This window comes from Pristis pectinata, chromosome 7 (genome assembly GCF_009764475.1).
Source record: "Pristis pectinata isolate sPriPec2 chromosome 7, sPriPec2.1.pri, whole genome shotgun sequence".
NCBI classification, from domain to species: Eukaryota; Metazoa; Chordata; class Chondrichthyes; order Rhinopristiformes; family Pristidae; genus Pristis; species Pristis pectinata.
In genome coordinates this window covers 4,983,449-5,000,646 of record NC_067411.1, presented here as the reverse complement: position 1 = coordinate 5,000,646, position 17,198 = coordinate 4,983,449, and the positions used below count along the sequence as shown (strand labels likewise).

General features: G+C 46.3%; 1 protein-coding gene across 1 annotated transcript in view; it reads right to left on the bottom strand.

The window, feature by feature from the left end:
* Nucleotides 1-5,333: 5,333 nt before the first annotated feature.
* Nucleotides 5,334-17,198, bottom strand: part of LOC127572489 (sialic acid-binding Ig-like lectin 15) — a 64,713-nt gene continuing 52,848 nt past the window's right edge. The window contains exons 2-4 of the mRNA XM_052019836.1: nucleotides 13,674-14,060; nucleotides 8,969-9,331; nucleotides 5,334-5,734 (exon numbers count right to left, since the gene is read on the bottom strand). Coding sequence (XP_051875796.1) covers nucleotides 5,334-5,734; nucleotides 8,969-9,331; nucleotides 13,674-14,060 — 1,151 coding nt within the window. The remainder of the gene's footprint in view (nucleotides 5,735-8,968; nucleotides 9,332-13,673; nucleotides 14,061-17,198) is intronic.

Sequence of the window (17,198 nt, the reverse complement as noted above, 5' to 3'; positions counted from 1 at the left end):
GAAGACAGCAGGGACAGGGTCCTGAAGTGGATGAACAGTCATGATTCTGTTGAATGGTGGAACGGTATTGAAGGGCTGAATGGCCACCTGCCCCTATTTCCTATATTTCTCCCAACCCAGAATGTTTATTGGAGCTACAAGCATGGCCTCACCAATCTTCAGTGCTGTGGTTTATGCCCAAGCAGACTGAAAACCACAACCTGCTGTTGTAACACCCTGAGCCATTCAGAGTAACATGTGACATGAATTATTTCAGTACTATTCATGAAGTGGATTATTTCAGGATCTGCTTACATTGTAATGATTTCAATCTCCATTCTCTCGTGCTGCAACAGGCAAAGACAAGCTGTCCCCAGGTAATGAATAGGTTCCGTTTTTACAGATGTCTGTAAGTCAATTTTGTCCATAAGTCGGAAAATGCATAAAAATCATTCAATCCGGTAACTACACCTCCACAGTATTGTGATGTGTGGCATCAAGAGCACACAAGACTGACAAGAACAATTGCTAAAAGCGGAGAGAGAGGGGAAACCGGTTCTGCCGTCCGTAGGAATGAACATATGTACAGGCAATCCTTGGGTTATATAAGGGTTCCATTCCCGAGAACCGTACGTCAGCCGAGTTCTCTGCAAGTCAGAAATGTCTGTTTTCTGTAGTAACCCATATCGTGTTACTCTAAGTACACTAGTTATAAATCTTTCATTTTGTTGAATAAACATCCTAACGCTAGCCATAATTAAACTACTGGAACATATACTGTATCCAATCATTAATGGATACAGCAATAGATTTCATTATTATTACTGGCTTGAAAAATGCTTTAAAAACATAAGGGAGATTATGCATAAAGTCAGATTTCCATAAGTCAGGTTATTTGTAACTCAGGAAGCCCCTGTACGTACTGTATGTTGGACTTTTGAATTTAACAATATTGTAGGAACTTGTTTGTCTCTAGGGTTAAGTCAAGTGTTCGTAACCAGGGGACAACCTATACAACAAGGAGACATTCTTCTACTCAGGCATTGCTCTTATGTCAGGACACTTTTCAAAGTTTAAGTAGAGAATACAACCAAAGCATCACTTGGAAAACATTATACTATCCACAACCTACTCTAAAGGTGTCCATTTTAGTAAGACCACAAAACAATTGGTAAAAATGGAAGTGCTGACATGAAATAGCTTGTGTTACTGCAGGATACTGTGTTTTCCGTGGTCCAGAACTGGCATGTCCATTAAATTCAGACCAGCCAATAAGCAGGATCATTCCTTCAACATACAAGAAACTGCATTCCAGAGGTAAGATCCCCAGGACTTCAGACCCACTGTGAACAGGGCTTTGTTGTAAATGGATGAACCTTTCAGTTCTCTGTCAAGAAAACAAGAATTGAAAGAACAAGAGTTAATCAGTAAATAAGTTCCAATGAATCACTCACTATAAGATGTGATTATAGTTTTCAGCAATTTTGTGTGACAATGAGGAAGAACTTTTTCAGCTCTAAAGCATGCTGTGAAATTCAATTAGATCATAGCTGATCTGCGCAGGAATTCCATTTAGCTACCTTGTTTCTGTACTCCCTAATACCATCACCCAGGAAGAAAATGTGGATCCCTGTCAGACAGATAGTTCCAGATTTCTATCTCCTCTTTTGGCTTGGCTCCCTCGATCAGGACTCCTGACATAAGGGAAGGTAGTTCCTCTTGACCTAACAAATCCAGAAGCAATGCTGTGGTATACCTTGCTCCTTGTTGGGATGTGACCAATGTGTGGTAGTGAGAGTATTTATGAGAATAATTCTTGGGCTTGCTCTCAAATTTTCCCTCCTGAAATGGCTCAGAACTGTGCCTACAATCAACAGGTCATTCACCAGGGTGACTGAAAGCAGGATGAGATAGAGTTAGAGTTTAGGGTTGAAGTGTCAAATACTAGAGGGCATGCATTTAAGATGAGAGGAGGAAAGTTCAAAGGAGATGTGCAGGGCAGGTTTTTTTTACACAGAGAGTGGTGGGTGCCTGGAATGCACTGCCAGGGCTGGTAGTGGAGGCAGATACAATAGAAGAGGATCTTAGACAGGCAGATGAATGTGCAGAGAATGGAGGGAAATGGACCTTGTCAGGCAGAAGGGATTTTTAATTTAGTTAGATGTTTAATTACTACTTCAGTTTGGCACATCGTGGTTGAAGGGCCTGTTCCTGTGATGTACTGTTCTATGTTCTAGAGTTCAGCTGGAAATTACAACATCCAGTTATACAGTGCCTCTAATGCTAACAGTTATGAAACTGATCCAATTGAAATTCTAATTGAAATTCACCTCACGAGCCTAACTGAGTTTTTCAAGGAGGTAACAAAACAAATAGATGAAGGTAGAGCGATGGATGTGGTGTATATGGACTTTAGTAAGGTGTTTGACAAGGTTCCCCGTGGTAGTCTCATCCAGAAAGTGATGAGGCATGGGATCCGTGGAGACTTGGCTGCATGGATTTGGAATTGGCTTGCCATCAGAAGACAGAGTGTGGTAGTGGATGGAGCATATTCTGCCTGGAGGTCGGTGACCAGTGGTGTTCCGCAGGGATCTGTTCTGGGACCCCTGCTCTTTGTGATTTTTATAAACGACTTGGATGAGGAAGTGGAAGGGCGGGTTAGTAAGTTTGCAGATGACACAAGGGTTGGTGGTGTTGTGGATAGTGCAGAAGGTTGTCGTATGTTGCAACAGGAGATAGACAGGATGTAAGGTTGGACAGATGGAGTTCAATCTGTAAAAGTGTGAAGTGATACACTTTGGAAGAACGAACATGAAGGCAGAGTACAAGGTTAATGGCAGGATACTGAGCAGTGTGCAGGAACAGAAGAATTTTGGGGTCCACGTCCATAGATCCCTCAAGGTTGCCGTGCAGGTCAATATGGTTGTTAAGAAGGTGTGTTGGCCTTCATTAATTGGGGGATTGAGTTCAAGAGCCACAAGGTAATGTTGCAGCTCTATAAAACTCTGGTTAGGCCACTCTTGGAGTAATGTCTTCAGTTCTGGTTGCCTCATTATATGAAGGATGTGGAAGCTTTAGAGAGGATGCAGAGGAGATTTACCAGGATGCTGCCTGGATTAGATAACGTCTTATGAGGAGAGGTTGAGTGAGCTGGGGTTTTTCTCTTTGGAGCGACGCAAGATGAGAGGCAACTTGATAGTGGTGTATAAGATTATGAGTGGACAGCCAGCACCTTTTCCCCAGGGTGGCAATGGCAAATACAAGAGGACATCTGTTTAAGGTCAGAGGAGGAATATTCAGGGGAGATGTCAGAGCTAGGTTCTTTACACAGAGAGTGGTGGGTGCCTGGAACGAACTGCTGGGGGTGGTTGTAGAGGCTGATAAGATATAAACATTTAGAAGATTCTTAGATAGGTACATGGAAGTAAGAAAAATGGAGGGTTATGGACAGTGTAGGAGGGAAGGGTTAGATTGATCATGGAGCAGGTATTCACATAGGTATGCACAACATCGTGGGACAAAGGGCCTGTACTGTGCTGTACTGTTTTATGTTCTATGAAATAGGGAGGTGTTGGAACACCTGATCAACGAGGTTGGTTTTAGAGAAAATCTTAAAAGAGATGAGAAATAGATGGGGGAAGATTTAGGAAGGGGATTCAGGGGTTGAAGGCACAGCACTAATGGTGGAGGAATTAAAACTGGGAATGCACAGGAATCCAGGAGCGGAGAGCTTTAGGAGGGTTGTAGAGCTGGAGGAGATTACAAACAGAGGGAAGCAAAGGCATGGAGGGATTTGATGATGAGGGTAAGAGTTATAAGATTGAAGTTGGTTAAAAGGGGATCCCAGATCCAAATGTACATAAACACGGGAAGGGAACAATGCTGGTTTCTGTAAATATTCCTGCAGAGTTTGAATATTCCAGTCAGCTACAGAAGCCAATAAACACCGGTGTCCCAAAGCCTTATCAGACATCCTAGTCCCGGAAATTATACATGGGAAATTCCGTAGTCCCTGCGTGATCCCATCAAGGCCTAAGCATTAATTTCGGCATGGTTGCAGTATGAACTAAGCTTGATCCCAGCACATAGCCCACAGGCTCACACAATGATCCCTGCATTGTCCTATCAGGAGCCTACCATGGTCCCACCTTGGTCCCACTATTGTTCCACCATAATCACACCATGGTTCTAGAACTGTTCCAACACTGTGCTATCATGGTCCAAACGTGATATTGGTGTGGTTCTGGTATGGTCCCATCACTTCTCACCACAGTCTGATCATAGCCCGAGTGTGGTTCCTTCAAGGTTTCGTTTTGGTCCATCATAGTCCCAGCATAGTCACACTATGGTCCCAGCACAGACTCTGTATAATTCCATTGTGATCCTTTCATTATGATCTCATCATAGTCCCAGTATGGTCTCAGTTTGGTCCCATCATGGTCCCAACAACGTCTCAAAGTAGGGCCAACATTAATCATTAATGGTCCCCATAGTTTCCCTACCATGGTCCCACCATGGTCCTAGTGTGGTTCCGTCATGGTTTTAGGATTGTCCCAGCACAGTCCTTTCATGATCCAAACATATCAGCCTGGTGCCATCATGATCCTGATGATGTCCTACACGGATCCTCTATGTTCACACCATGGTCCAAACTTGGTACCAGTATAGTCCTAGCATGGCTGCATTGTAGTCCCAGCATAGTCCCACCATGGTCCATCATTGCCCCACCACAGTCCCATTACGGACCTGCATGGGCCAAACCTGACACCACCATGGATTGATTGCTGCAAGTTAGGTAACGTACAACAAAGTTTTGGGTATTCTCAGGTTTATAGAAAGTAAAAGATGAACCATCACTCAGAAGATATGTGGAACAAGGTGACAAGTATATAAACGTCTCAACAGCAAATCCTCTCCATCACAGAAGTTTCTTCTGAATTCAAAATATCTTTGTCATTATTTTACAATATCATCCTTGTTCTGGTTTTTGCCTGCAGACAGAACCTTTTCTCTACATTAATACTATTAAATGGTTCATTATAGAGAACTCGACCCCTCTCTTTTCTAGTCAGCATGTTCCTTCTGCGTGTTACCACAAGACAAGTAGATCTTTTATTACCCTCTTCCCTGCTTACATCAGAATTTCCAGGGAAAGTATCTTCTAAGGACATTCTCTCCCTTTGGAAAAGTTTGGCTGGAGTTGGTGGAAGGGGAGGCTGGAGATGGTGAGGAGGGGGTGGAGAATATGTTGGGCTGGAATCAAACACATTTGCTTTGTTCTCAATGTTCGGGGACATTAGGATGCAACTTTTATCACTTGATAGTTAACTGCCTCAATGATCACTTGCTTTAAATTAGACAGAGCTTGATGTACCTTTTATCTTAATGAAGAGAATGATTCCTGTTATCAGGAGGAGGAGAAATTTAACCAGTGGGATCAGGCACAGCATCCCAATGATGAAATTCGAGTAACTGTTATCGTTGGCAGACAGATCGATCTCACGGGTGTCTCTCCCGTGTTCATTCACAGCCACACAGCTGTAGCTCCCTCTCAGCCTCGGGTGAAGCAGCTCTCCCACAGTCTGATGTATCTCCAAATCTCGGATGACTCTCATCTCACTGCTGTTCACGGGCAGTGTGCTGTTCCCAGGGCCGATCCACGTGATGTTTGCTGGGGGCTCCCCTTCAGCCCTGCACACTAGGGTGTCTCCAGTTACATCAGTCACAACAGACAGATTCAGGATGGTAGCTGGGACTTGGGGGGTAAAAAAGAAAATCAATTAAATTCTTCGAGTTAACCTTTATTCGACAGCGTGTGGCATTGGGGAGGGGGATTGGTGGTGTGGAGATTGGGAGTTTACGTGAAACTTGTCTCATGTGCTGTCCTCTGGCTGCACCACTTTGCTAGATACCTAGAAGGGCAGAATTTGGAAGCAGCTTTGTGAACCTGACAGGTAAGTTACCCGTTCACTCACAGCTCCACAGTTTGTGGGAAGGAAGACATACATAAATCCTCGGCCATAATCTTCCAAACATCTGCAAACTGCTGCTGCTTCACGGCTCCTGAGAAACCCAGGTCCGATCCTGACCTCAGGTGCTGTCTGTGTGACAGCATAGGTTTCCCCCGGGTGCTCCGGTTTCCTCCCTCATCCCAAAGGCGTGGAGATCTGTAGGTTAATTGGCCATTGTAAATTGTCCCCGGTGTGTGGGGGAGGGCTAGAATCTGGGGGGAGTTGATGGGAGTGTGGGGAGGATGAAGAATGAGAATAATGTGGGATTGGTGTAAATGGATGGTTGATGGTCGGTACAGACAGTGGGCCGAAGGGCCTGTTTCCGTGCTGTATCTCTCTATGATTCTGTGAGATTCAGGGGTTGTGCCTGAGGACTGGAAAGCTGGAACCAACCTGCTGGAGGAACTCAGCAGGTCGAGCAGCACCCTTGGGATGGAAGGAAGGAATTGTCGACGAGACCTGCTGCAGGGTTTTGACCCAAAACATCGACAATTCCTTTGTCTCTCACAGATGCTGCAGTTCCAGGGAAAGTTCTCTAAACAGTAACCAATGACAGGATTATCAGTTACATGGACCAGTTTAGATTGATTCAAGAAAGCTGGCAAGAATGGAAAAAGGTATCCACATATCGTGAGCATTCAGAGGGTTGATGAGGGAAATGTGGTTGACGTGGGGTATGTGGATTTCCAAAAGGCATTCCACGATTAAAGTTGAAGCCCACAGTAGAACTGGCAGAGCCACAGGAAAAGTGAAAAGAAAATAGAAAATAGTGGAAACACTCACTCTGTCACAGTGAGAGGTTGTTTCACACATCGGTGGGAAGTTTTCAGTGGAGTTCCCCAGGGGTCAGAACAAGACCATTACTTTTCTTACTATATATTAGTAGTGAGAAGGACTTGGGAGTACAGGTGACACAAAACAGAAGTGCAGTAATGTGTGAGGAGAATATTGACAGGTTGGTGGATAGGTGGCAGATGAAATTAAATGCTGGGAAATATGAAGTGTTAATTTAAGTTGGAGGAATGAGAAGAGACGACATAAATGAGAGGGCCCATTCTAAAGGTTGTACAAGGCTAAAGTGACCTGGGGTATACAGTATGTACATTGATCATTGAAAGTGAGGCAGGTTGAGAAAGTGGTTAAAATGTGTGGAGTCTTGGGCACAGGGTATAAGAGTGAGGAAGCCAAAGAATCTTTATAAAACATTGGTTCAGTCTATGTTCATTTCTGGGCAACCACACTTCAGGAGTGGTTTGAAGGCTTTGGTGAGGGTGCAGAAGAAGTTTACATGTGATTCAAGGGTTAAGGGACTTTAGTTACGTGGGCAGATGAGAGAAGTTGGGGATATTGTCCTCGGGACAGAGGAGATGGTGAGGGGATCTGGTACAGGTATTTCAAATCATGATTGGTGTAGACAGGGAGAAACTGTTCCCGTTGGCAGAAGTGGTGAAGGACTGAGGGACGGAGTGAAGGTGACTGACAAAACAACCAAGTCTAACAGGAGGAATTTTTTTTACACGGCAAAGTAGTCAAGGTTCGGAATTGATGTCCTGGGGGAGGAGTGGGGGCAGATTCAAAGACAGCAGGACAAATATCTGAAAGAAAGGAATTCGTGGGGTTGTGGGGAGGGTGAGCAAGTAGGACAAGCTGGAATCCTCTCCCATAGAGCTAGTGTGGACTTAACAGGCCGAATGGTCTCTTTCTGTACTGTAACCATTCTGTGATTTTGTAAGACACAAGAGACTACAGATGCTGATGCAAGTTTCGACCTGAAGGGTCGACAATTCCTTCCCCCCCTCCGCCACAGATGCTGCTCGACCCGCTGAGTTCCTCCAGCAGATTGTGTGTTTCTGTGATTTTGTAATACTGTTAAAATTTAACAGACACAGAACCTGGGTGAGTTGAGGTTATGTAGAAGATCAAATCAACAAGTCCAGAGAGTAGCAAATGAAGGTTTCAACCGCAGATAATTGTATAGCGAGCTACAGCATGGAAACTGGGCCTTCAACCTGAATTCACACCAAACATCACCCATCCATTTGCACTAATCCTGAACTAATCCCATTCTTTTTACTGTCTCAATATTCACAACTATACCCAGATCCTACCTCTCATCCACACATTAGGGGCAATTCAGTGGCCAATTAACCTACCGACCCCCCACAATTTTGGAATGTGGGAGGAAACCGGAGCACCCAGGGGAAACTCACGCAGTCACAGGGAGAATGTGCAAATTCCATACAGAGGCAGTGCCCGAGGTCGGGATCAAACCTGGGTCACTGGAGCTGTGAGGCAGCAGCTGCACACTGTGCTGCCCTCTAGCCGTGCCACTGTGCAAGATACTTTGAGGGAGGGGAAGATTTCGGAAGCAGATTTGTTAATAATGCTCAAAGTATCGTACATTAATATGCCATTAGATATGTGCTTTGTGGGGAATAATTGCAAGGCTCTGCAGAAGCAGGGAGTGGGATTAAGTGGAGAACACTTTCTAAATGGCAACGGAAGCGAATAACAGGCCAAATGGCCTTGCTCTGTGTTGAAAGATTCCACTATTCTGCATTGTGGCTGCAGTTCACAGCGTCCACAGTTTCTGCTTGCAGCACCTGCCAGTCCCATGACCTTCTATCACCTTAGAATGACAAGGGTGGCAGGCAGAGAGAAACACCATCACCTCCAAGTTCCCAAGTTACATACCACCCCTGACTTGGACACACAATGCTGTCACTTCATCGACACTGGGTCTAAATCCTGGAAACTTCTGCTCAAACCTGCAGGAGGTGCACCTTCAGGACAGAGACTGCAGCAGTTCAAGCAGGGAGCTGACCACCACCCTCCTGACAGGAATGGACAAAGGACAGACAATAAATGCTGGCACAGGCCACAATGTCCACATGAATAGAGAGAAGCACCATCAAATCCACTCCAGGACAAACTGTATCAAGGCTCAGGAGTTATTACTGACAGAGATGTTTCCTTACCCACAACCTGCAGTCTCGTCTCATCCTGAGTCACTGTCTCTGATGTGGAATTCCTGACCCAAACGTGACAGAAATAGTCGCTGGTGTCGTTCGGTCTGAGGTCTCTCACACTGATGGAGGCGTCTCCCTGGTCTGGGTTTCCCACCAGCTCATATCGACCTCCTTCATTTACAGTGTCAGTGTAGGGAGGGCCCGCGGAGTGGGAACGGGTGTGATTAAAGACAGCAGACTCTTCCCGTGGATTCCCCTTCATCCAAAGGATAGTGATGGAGATGGGTTTCCTGTTAGGGGGGCTGAAGGAACAAGGCAATGTGGCAGAAACTCCCCTCTTCCCAATCACCAGTGACGCTCCAACGTTCCCACCTTGAATAGAGAAGGGTTGTGAAGAATGAATATTATTCAGTTACTCTCTGTGTCATCTTTGCAGTAACAAGGGCAGAAAAATTAATAGTATTGACCATACTCCTTGAAAATGACAGCGCCATGTATGGTTAAACACAGAACTGTTGAAGTTGCTGCTGGTGATTAAGTGTGTAGATACAGCTGAGGGTGTTCACACCTAGTCAAAGAAAATTGCCTGGACTGATGTGATAATGGTTTCACTGTAAATTTACCTAAAAATCTCCTTCATGAGGTCTTGAATTTGTAATCTCTTACCATGCCAGCAAACTATCAGAACTTCATGAAGTGATTTCAAATAGGTGGATTATAAGTTTTATGCATAAATATATTCAAAATAGAATGGAAGTTAAAATGTAAAATAATATTTTACTGTCTTCATTTTTGACACTTTTGCTTCTTACTCACTTCTGTTAAATGCATTTCTCAGGAGCCTGTGTTGCATTTATTGCCAATCCCAAGTTTCCCTTGGGGAAAGTGGGGAGCTACGACCGAGTTACTGCAGTGAATGTAGAATTCGGTCAGCTCACAGTGGTTTCATTTCCTGTGTTAACCGAGTTCAGGCTGCCATTTCTTCAGGCACAAGACCTGCTGCTGACCTACAATCTTGTTGGGGGTGGTTCCAGAGATCAGAAGGAGCCGTGATCCACCTCCAAGGTGTACATCTTGTGGGGGACCTGCCAGTGGTGGCGTTCCCATGAACCCGCTGCATTCGTCATTCTTGGTGGGAGACATTGGAGGTTTGGGATGTGCTGCTGGAGTAGTTTGCTGAGCAGCTGCTGTGTAATTTGCAGACAAACGGACAGAATTTGGGAGCAGGTTAGGCCATTTGGCCCTTCCAAGCCTGCTCCACCATTTGATATAATCATGGCTGACCCGCTACCTCAATACAAAATCTCTTCATATATTCCTTGATGACTTCTGTCTAGTGATCTATCCCTCTCTTTCTTAAATATACTCAGTGAGGGCCTCCACAGCCCTCTGCAGTAGGGAATTCCCCCACCCTCCGGGTGGAGTCAGACAGTCCTGGTGTCATACAGCACAGAAACAGGCCCTTCAGCCCATCATGTCTATACTACTCCCATCTACCAGTGCTTGGCCTGCAGCTTACAATAGCCAATTGAAGTGCTCGCACAGAAGCTTCATCTCGGCCTCCACCACCCCCTCAGGCAGTGTGTCCCAGACTCCAACCACCCTCTGGGTGAAAAAAATTCCTCGGATCCCCTGTAAACCTCTTACTCCTCACTTCAAACCTATACCCTCTGGTCTTCGACACCTCTACCGTGGGGGAAAGTTTCTTCCCATCTGCTCTATGCCTCTCATCATTTTGAACACCTCTCTCAGGTCGCCTGTCAGTCTCCTCTGTTCCAAGTAAAACAAACCCAGCCTATCCAGTCTCTCCTCATAACTGAAACCCTCCATCCCAGGCAATGTCCTGGTGAATCTCCTCTGCACCCTCTCCAGCACAATCAAGCCTGTCCTATAGCATGGTGACCAGAACTGTGCATAATATTTAATACTCTACTTGTATGATATTTAAACTTATCCTCCTATCAGTCCTGTAATCTGAGACTGTGACACCCTCGTTCTGGATACCACCCCACCCAGGAGAAATATTCTCCCCACATCTAGTGTGTCAAGCCCTGCCAGAATTTTGTAGATAAGAGATCTTTAAACTTTCCTAAATTCCAGTGAATAGATACCTCATTGACCCAATGTCTCCTTGTATGGGAGTCCTGCGATTCCTGGAATCAGTCTGGTGAACTAAAAGGAGATTTGGGGAAGTTGCCATTACAGATATCGTTAGACTTTTGTGGTTGGCTCTGGATGAGGCCAGTAGTAAGCACCATCTTCACCACAAACCAAAAGTTCTGGTCAGTGTTTATTTGTGTGAAACCCCATTAATTGAAAGAGGAAATAAGCACATCCAACCAAGCAGAAAGGGCTGTAGACCATCTAACCAATGAAAGATCCTGAAAACAGCTGCTGCAAATCTTTGGAAGTACTGCTGCTGTTGTACTTCTCGGTACAAGGATGTTGTCCCACCAGGAAAGATTGAACAGAATAGGTCAAAACCTTTTGGATTTGGGAAAAGTGGGTGCCGATCTCATTAAAACCTTCCATCTTCCATCAGGGTGGCTGAAGAATCTTGAATTAGAGAGTGGGATACACCAACAGATGGGGGAGTTGTTTAGAACCCACCCATCTGTTGGTGGACCCCACTCTCTAATTCAAGATAGGAGTAGGTTCTTCACTCAGAGGGCTGTGGAAGCAGGGTCACTGACTATCTCATTGATACATTTTTGGAATCTCGAGGAGTCAAGGGATATGAAGATTGAGAATTGGTGAAGAAGATCAGGCGTAATCTCATTGAATGGCGGAGCAGATTCAGGGCTTTATTAGGTTGACTCCTGGCCCTCCTTCTTCTGCTCTAAGGTGACTAGGAGTCAGCAAGTTTCCACAAATAGCAATAAAGGAAGCAACACACAAAAAGCTGGAGGAACTCAGTGGGTCAGGCAGCACCTATGGAGGGAAATGGACAGTTGACGTTTCGGGACGAGACCCTTCATCAGGACTGGAAAGCAGGCGGGGAAATAGCCGGTATAAAGAGGGGGAGGGAAGAGGCGGAGCACGAGCTGGCAGGTGATAGGTGCATCCAGGTGAGGGGGGTGTGATAGGCAGGTGAGGGAGGGGGGAGAGTGGGGATGATATCAGGAGCTGGGAGGTGATAGGTGGAAGTGACAAAGGGCTGAAGAAGATGGGATCTGATGGGAGAAGACAGTGGACCATGGAATAAAGGGAAGGAGTTGGGGAGGGGAGCCGGAGGGAGGAGTGTGTGGGTGATGGGCAGCTCGAGAGGGTGGGGGAGGGGAAAGAGATTGGGTGATGGGGGCTGGTGGGATAATGGGAAAAAAAGGGTCAGAGGGGACTGGTTACCAGAATTTCTAGAAATCGATGTTGATGCCGTCAGGTTGTCCACCAAGGCAAAATATGAGGTGCTGTTCCTCTAATATGCATCTGGCCTCAACTTCACAGTAGAGGAGGCCATGGACAGACATGCCGGTGTGGGAATGGGAAGTGGAATTAAAATGGCTGACCACTGGGAGATCACAGCTAGTATGACGGACGGAGTGAAGGTGCTCAACGAAGTGGTCACCCAGTCTGCGTCGGGTCTCACGAATGTAGAGGAGGCCGCACCGGGAGCACCGGGTGCATAAGTGACTCCGATGGATTCACATGCGAAGGACTGCCTCACCATCTGCAGTGTCTTGTGTCTACAATAAAGCAAGGACAAGGTCACCTGTTTTACCGATGTTGGTTGAGAGTTAAATATTGGCTAATTCATCAGGAAGAAGCCCTCTGCTGTTCTAACAGATGGTGCCAAGAGATCTTTTCTGACCACTTCATTGAGCCATCAGGGCCATAGTTTACCATCTCATCTGAAAGAAACCACTTCTCGTGGAGAACCACTCCATTAGACTCGCACTGAACCTTCAGCATGGGGGCAATTCTCTGGGACGGGATTTGACCGCCCGATACCTGATGTTCAATGGTGGGACATCTGAGTTGTGACATTTGAAATCATTTATGATGGAGTCAGGATATGTGGGGGTAACTCCAGCTCTGCATTTCCCAAACAAATGGTGGCAGCAGTGGAAGGGAAAATCCTGAAAGCACGTACTACCAGGCTCAAGGACAGCTCTATCCCAGTTGTGACTACTTCCCTAGTACGATGAGATGGACTCTTCACCTCACAATCTACCTCGTTATGACCTTGCACCTCACTGTCTGGCTGCACTGCACTTTCTCTGTAGCTGTAGTACCTTATTCTGCATTCTGTTATTGTTTTCCCTGGTACTACCTCAATGCACTGTGTAATGAATTGACCTGTATGAACGGTATGCAAGACAAGTTTTTCACTGTACCTCGGTACATATGACAATAATAAACCAATTCCAGTTTGAAAGTGGGATGGGAGACTTCACCAGAGGATTGGACTTGTACAGTGATAACCTCTAGGAGTGTTCTTAATACAGCTGAACATCCCACGGTGCTACAAACAGAATTTGACACTGAGCCGCATAAGGAGATATCTAAAAGACAGGTGGCTGAAAACTTGGTCAAAGAAAGTGGTGTCCGTGATTAGGTTTGGGCTTGGATAGGGTTCAGATCCGGGGAGGACACTGGGGGTGTGAACCCAATTGTAGAGTTTCAATGAATAAGCACAGCCAAAACGTCTATGTTGAGTGATCCTTTGTATCCAATAGTCCACAAGCCAATGTTTCACCTTTAAGCAATTCCTCACCTGTTACCACGAGAAGTGTTTGAGAGAAGCTTTGGGCCGTTTGATTCTTGTGTTCCTGCAGATCCACAAGGCAAGTATACCGCTTGTGGTCATCGCACAGACTCAGCCGGCTTATGGTTATGGAAGCGTCATTCTGCCGAGGATTCCCCATCGGATGGTAGCGCTCCCCTTCACTCTCGTGGATCAGATTCACAAACCCACTGCTCAGTGGGTAATTTGTGTAATTGAGAAGCCACTTGCCTGTCTGCTCTTCCCTCCAGCTGATGCTGATGTTGCCCTTGTATCCGTGGTGAGGGTGAGTGAACTTGCAGAACAGAGCCACAGGCTTCCCTTCCCTCCCCATCACTGTGTCCGGGGTGTCCAAGCTCCAGCCATTGTGACGGAGGCCTGCGGCAAAACAGAAGCAGAGAATTAGCAACAAATAAAAACTGGTAAATTGGTTTATTATTGTCCCATGTACCAAGGGTACAGTGAAAAACTTGTCTTGCATACTGTTCGTACAGATCAATTCATTACACAGTGCATTGAGGTAGTACAGGGTAAAACAATAACAATGCAGAATAAAGTGTTACAGTTACAGAGAAACTGCAGTGCAGGCAGACAAGAAGGGGCAAGGTCATAATGAGGTAGATTGTGAGGTCAAGAGTCCATCTTATCATACTAGGGGACCATTCAATAGTCTTATAACAGCGGGATAGAAGCTGTCCTTGAGCCTGGTGGTACGTGCTTTCAGGTTTTTGTATCTTCTGCTCGGTTGGAAGGGGGAGAAGGGAGAATGTCTGGGGTGGGTGGGGGCTTTGATTATGTTGGCTGCTTTACCGAGGCAGCGAGAAGTGTAGGCAGAGTCCATGGAGGAGAACAACACACACAAAATGTGGGAGGAACTCAGCAGGTCAGGCAGCATCTATGGAGGGAAATAAACAGTCAATGTTTAATGTCGACTGTTTATTTCCCTCCACAAATGCTGTCTGATCTGCTGAGTTCCTCCAGCATTTTGTGTGTGTTCCTCCAGATTCCAGCATCTGCAGAATCTCTTGTGTCATGGAGGGGAGGCTGGTGTCCGTGATGCGCTGGGCTGTGTCCACAACTCTCTGCAGTTTCCTGCAATCCCGGGCAGAGCAGTTGCCGTACCAAGCTGTGAAGCAACTATGGTGCATTGATAAAAATTGGTGAGGGTCAAAGGAGACATGCTAAATTTCTTTAGTCTTCTGAGGAAATAGAGGTGCTGGTGAGCTTTCTTGGCTATGGAGTCTACGTGTTTGGCCAGGACAGGCTATTAGTGATGTTCACTCCTGGGAACTTGAAGCTTTCAACCATCTGAACCTCAGCATGGTTGATGTAGGCAGGAGTGTGTGCACCAGCAGCTGCCCCCCCCCCCCCTCCCTCCAGCTCTTCTGTTTTGCTGACATTGTGAGAAAAGTTGTTGGCATGACACCATGTCACTAAGCTCTCTATCTCCTTCTTGTACTCTGGCTCATCGTTATTTGAGATACGGCCCACTACTGTGGTATCACCTGCAAACTTGTAGATGGAGTTAGAGCAGAATGTATAGGGAGTAGAGTAGGGGGCTGAGGACGCAGCCTTGTGCAGCACCAGTGTTGAGAATAATCGTGCCAGAGGTGTTGCTGCCTATCCCCACTGATTGCGGTCTGTAGGTCAGGAAGTCAAGGATCCAATTGCAAAGGGAGGTGTTGGGTCCCAGGTCTCGGAGTTTGGTGATGAGTTTGCTTGGAATGAAAGTATTGAAAGCGGAACAAGTCAAACTTCAAGTGGTGTCCTGTTCCCTCTGCACAGTGGCACATCTCCCTTCAAGTAGTGTCTTGGTATCACTTCCTGCTGTGCAGCACCAAATATTTGTGCTTAATTCTCTGCGATTAAGAAATAGAACCCACAACATTCAGGGTCAGGGCAAGAATAGAAACCGCTGCATCCTGAATAACTTTCTCTTAAAGGCAGCAAAACACTTCAGATGAACACAGGAGACAGGCAGACGCTGGAATCTGGAGCAACACACAATCTGCTGGAGGAGCTCAGCGGGTCAAGCAGCATCGGTGGGGGGGGGTGGGGGAATGAATTGTCCATGTTTTGGGTTGATGCCCTGCCTCAGGATTGAGAGTGGAAAGGGGAGAGGGGAGGTGGCCAGTAGAAAGAGGACTGGGGGTGGTTGGGAGGGGGAATGGTGAAGGATGATGGGCAGATCGAGCCAGTTGGATTGGTACTGTCGTTGGAAACGAGACCCTGGATAGGCTGGGACCTTATTCCCTGGAGTGAAGGAGGTTAAGAGGTGACCTTACAGAGGTATATAAAATCATGAGGGGCAGAGATAAGGTGAATTGTCACAATATTTTCCCAGGGTAGGGGAGTCTAAAACTAGAGGGCACAGGTTTAAGGTGAGAGGGGAAAGATTTAAAGGGGACCTGAGGGGCAAGTTTTTCCACACAGATGGTGGTGGGTGTGTGGAACGAGCTGCCAGAGGAAGTGGGAGAGACGGGTAAAATTACAGTGTCTAAAAAAACATTTGGACAGGTAAATGGACAGGAAAAGTGTAGGGGGATATGGGCCAAACGCAGGCAAATAAAACCAGCTCGCATAGACATCTCAGTCAGCATGGGCAAGTTGGGCCGAAGGGCCTGTTTCTGTTCTGTGTAACTCTATGACTTCAAGGAGAAAAGGAAAGAAGATTCTGTGATGGGGTTAGATGGAAGTAGTGGAGCATTGACTGGCTGGGCCGAATGGCCTATTTCAGAGCTGTGGGTTCCCCACACCCTCGACCATCAGTACTGAACTATTGTGGACTTCGCAGCTCAGCTAGTTACCAGTGAAGCAGGCCGTGTAATCATTAACTGGCTCCCAGCATGTTTATCCCAGGTTTATAATCAGAACACTGTCAAACAAAAGGACACGAGGAAAGCAAGGAACAGAAGGAGGAATCGGCTTTTCAACTCCTCGACTCTGAACTCCCATTCAATAAAAGCACAGCTGATCTTTTACTTCAGCCCCACTCTCCTGCTCCAGCCCCAGATCTCTTCAATATCCAAAAATCTATTGACCCCCCCCCCCCCCCACTTCTTGAACGTACTCATCAACGGAGTCTCCGTGCCCTCTTGGGCAGAGAATTCCAAAGTTTCTTTATACTGGGAATGATGAAACTTCTCACCTCAGTCCTGAATGGCCACCCTCTAATGTTGAGACCCTTTCTCGCCCGTAGCTGGAGGTCCCTGCAACATCTCGCAGTTTTCCCTCCACTGTTGCATTAGAAAGACAAGTGACTTTCAAATCTCGGCACTGAACTCAAACGTCACGTAGAATTGTCCAGCTCGACAAGGGGCTTGGTCACTCTCGAACGCTGGAGGGTCTTAACCAAGCGAGTAAGCTCCCAGCTGATGCCTGGACTCTGATGCACTGCTAACATCGACGCATAATCCAGGGCAAGAGTGCAAAACTCTGACCAAACACAGCATGAGGCACAAACAAATCCCATGGAATGGGATTAGTTTGTGCCTCACGCTGAGAGATACTCACCTC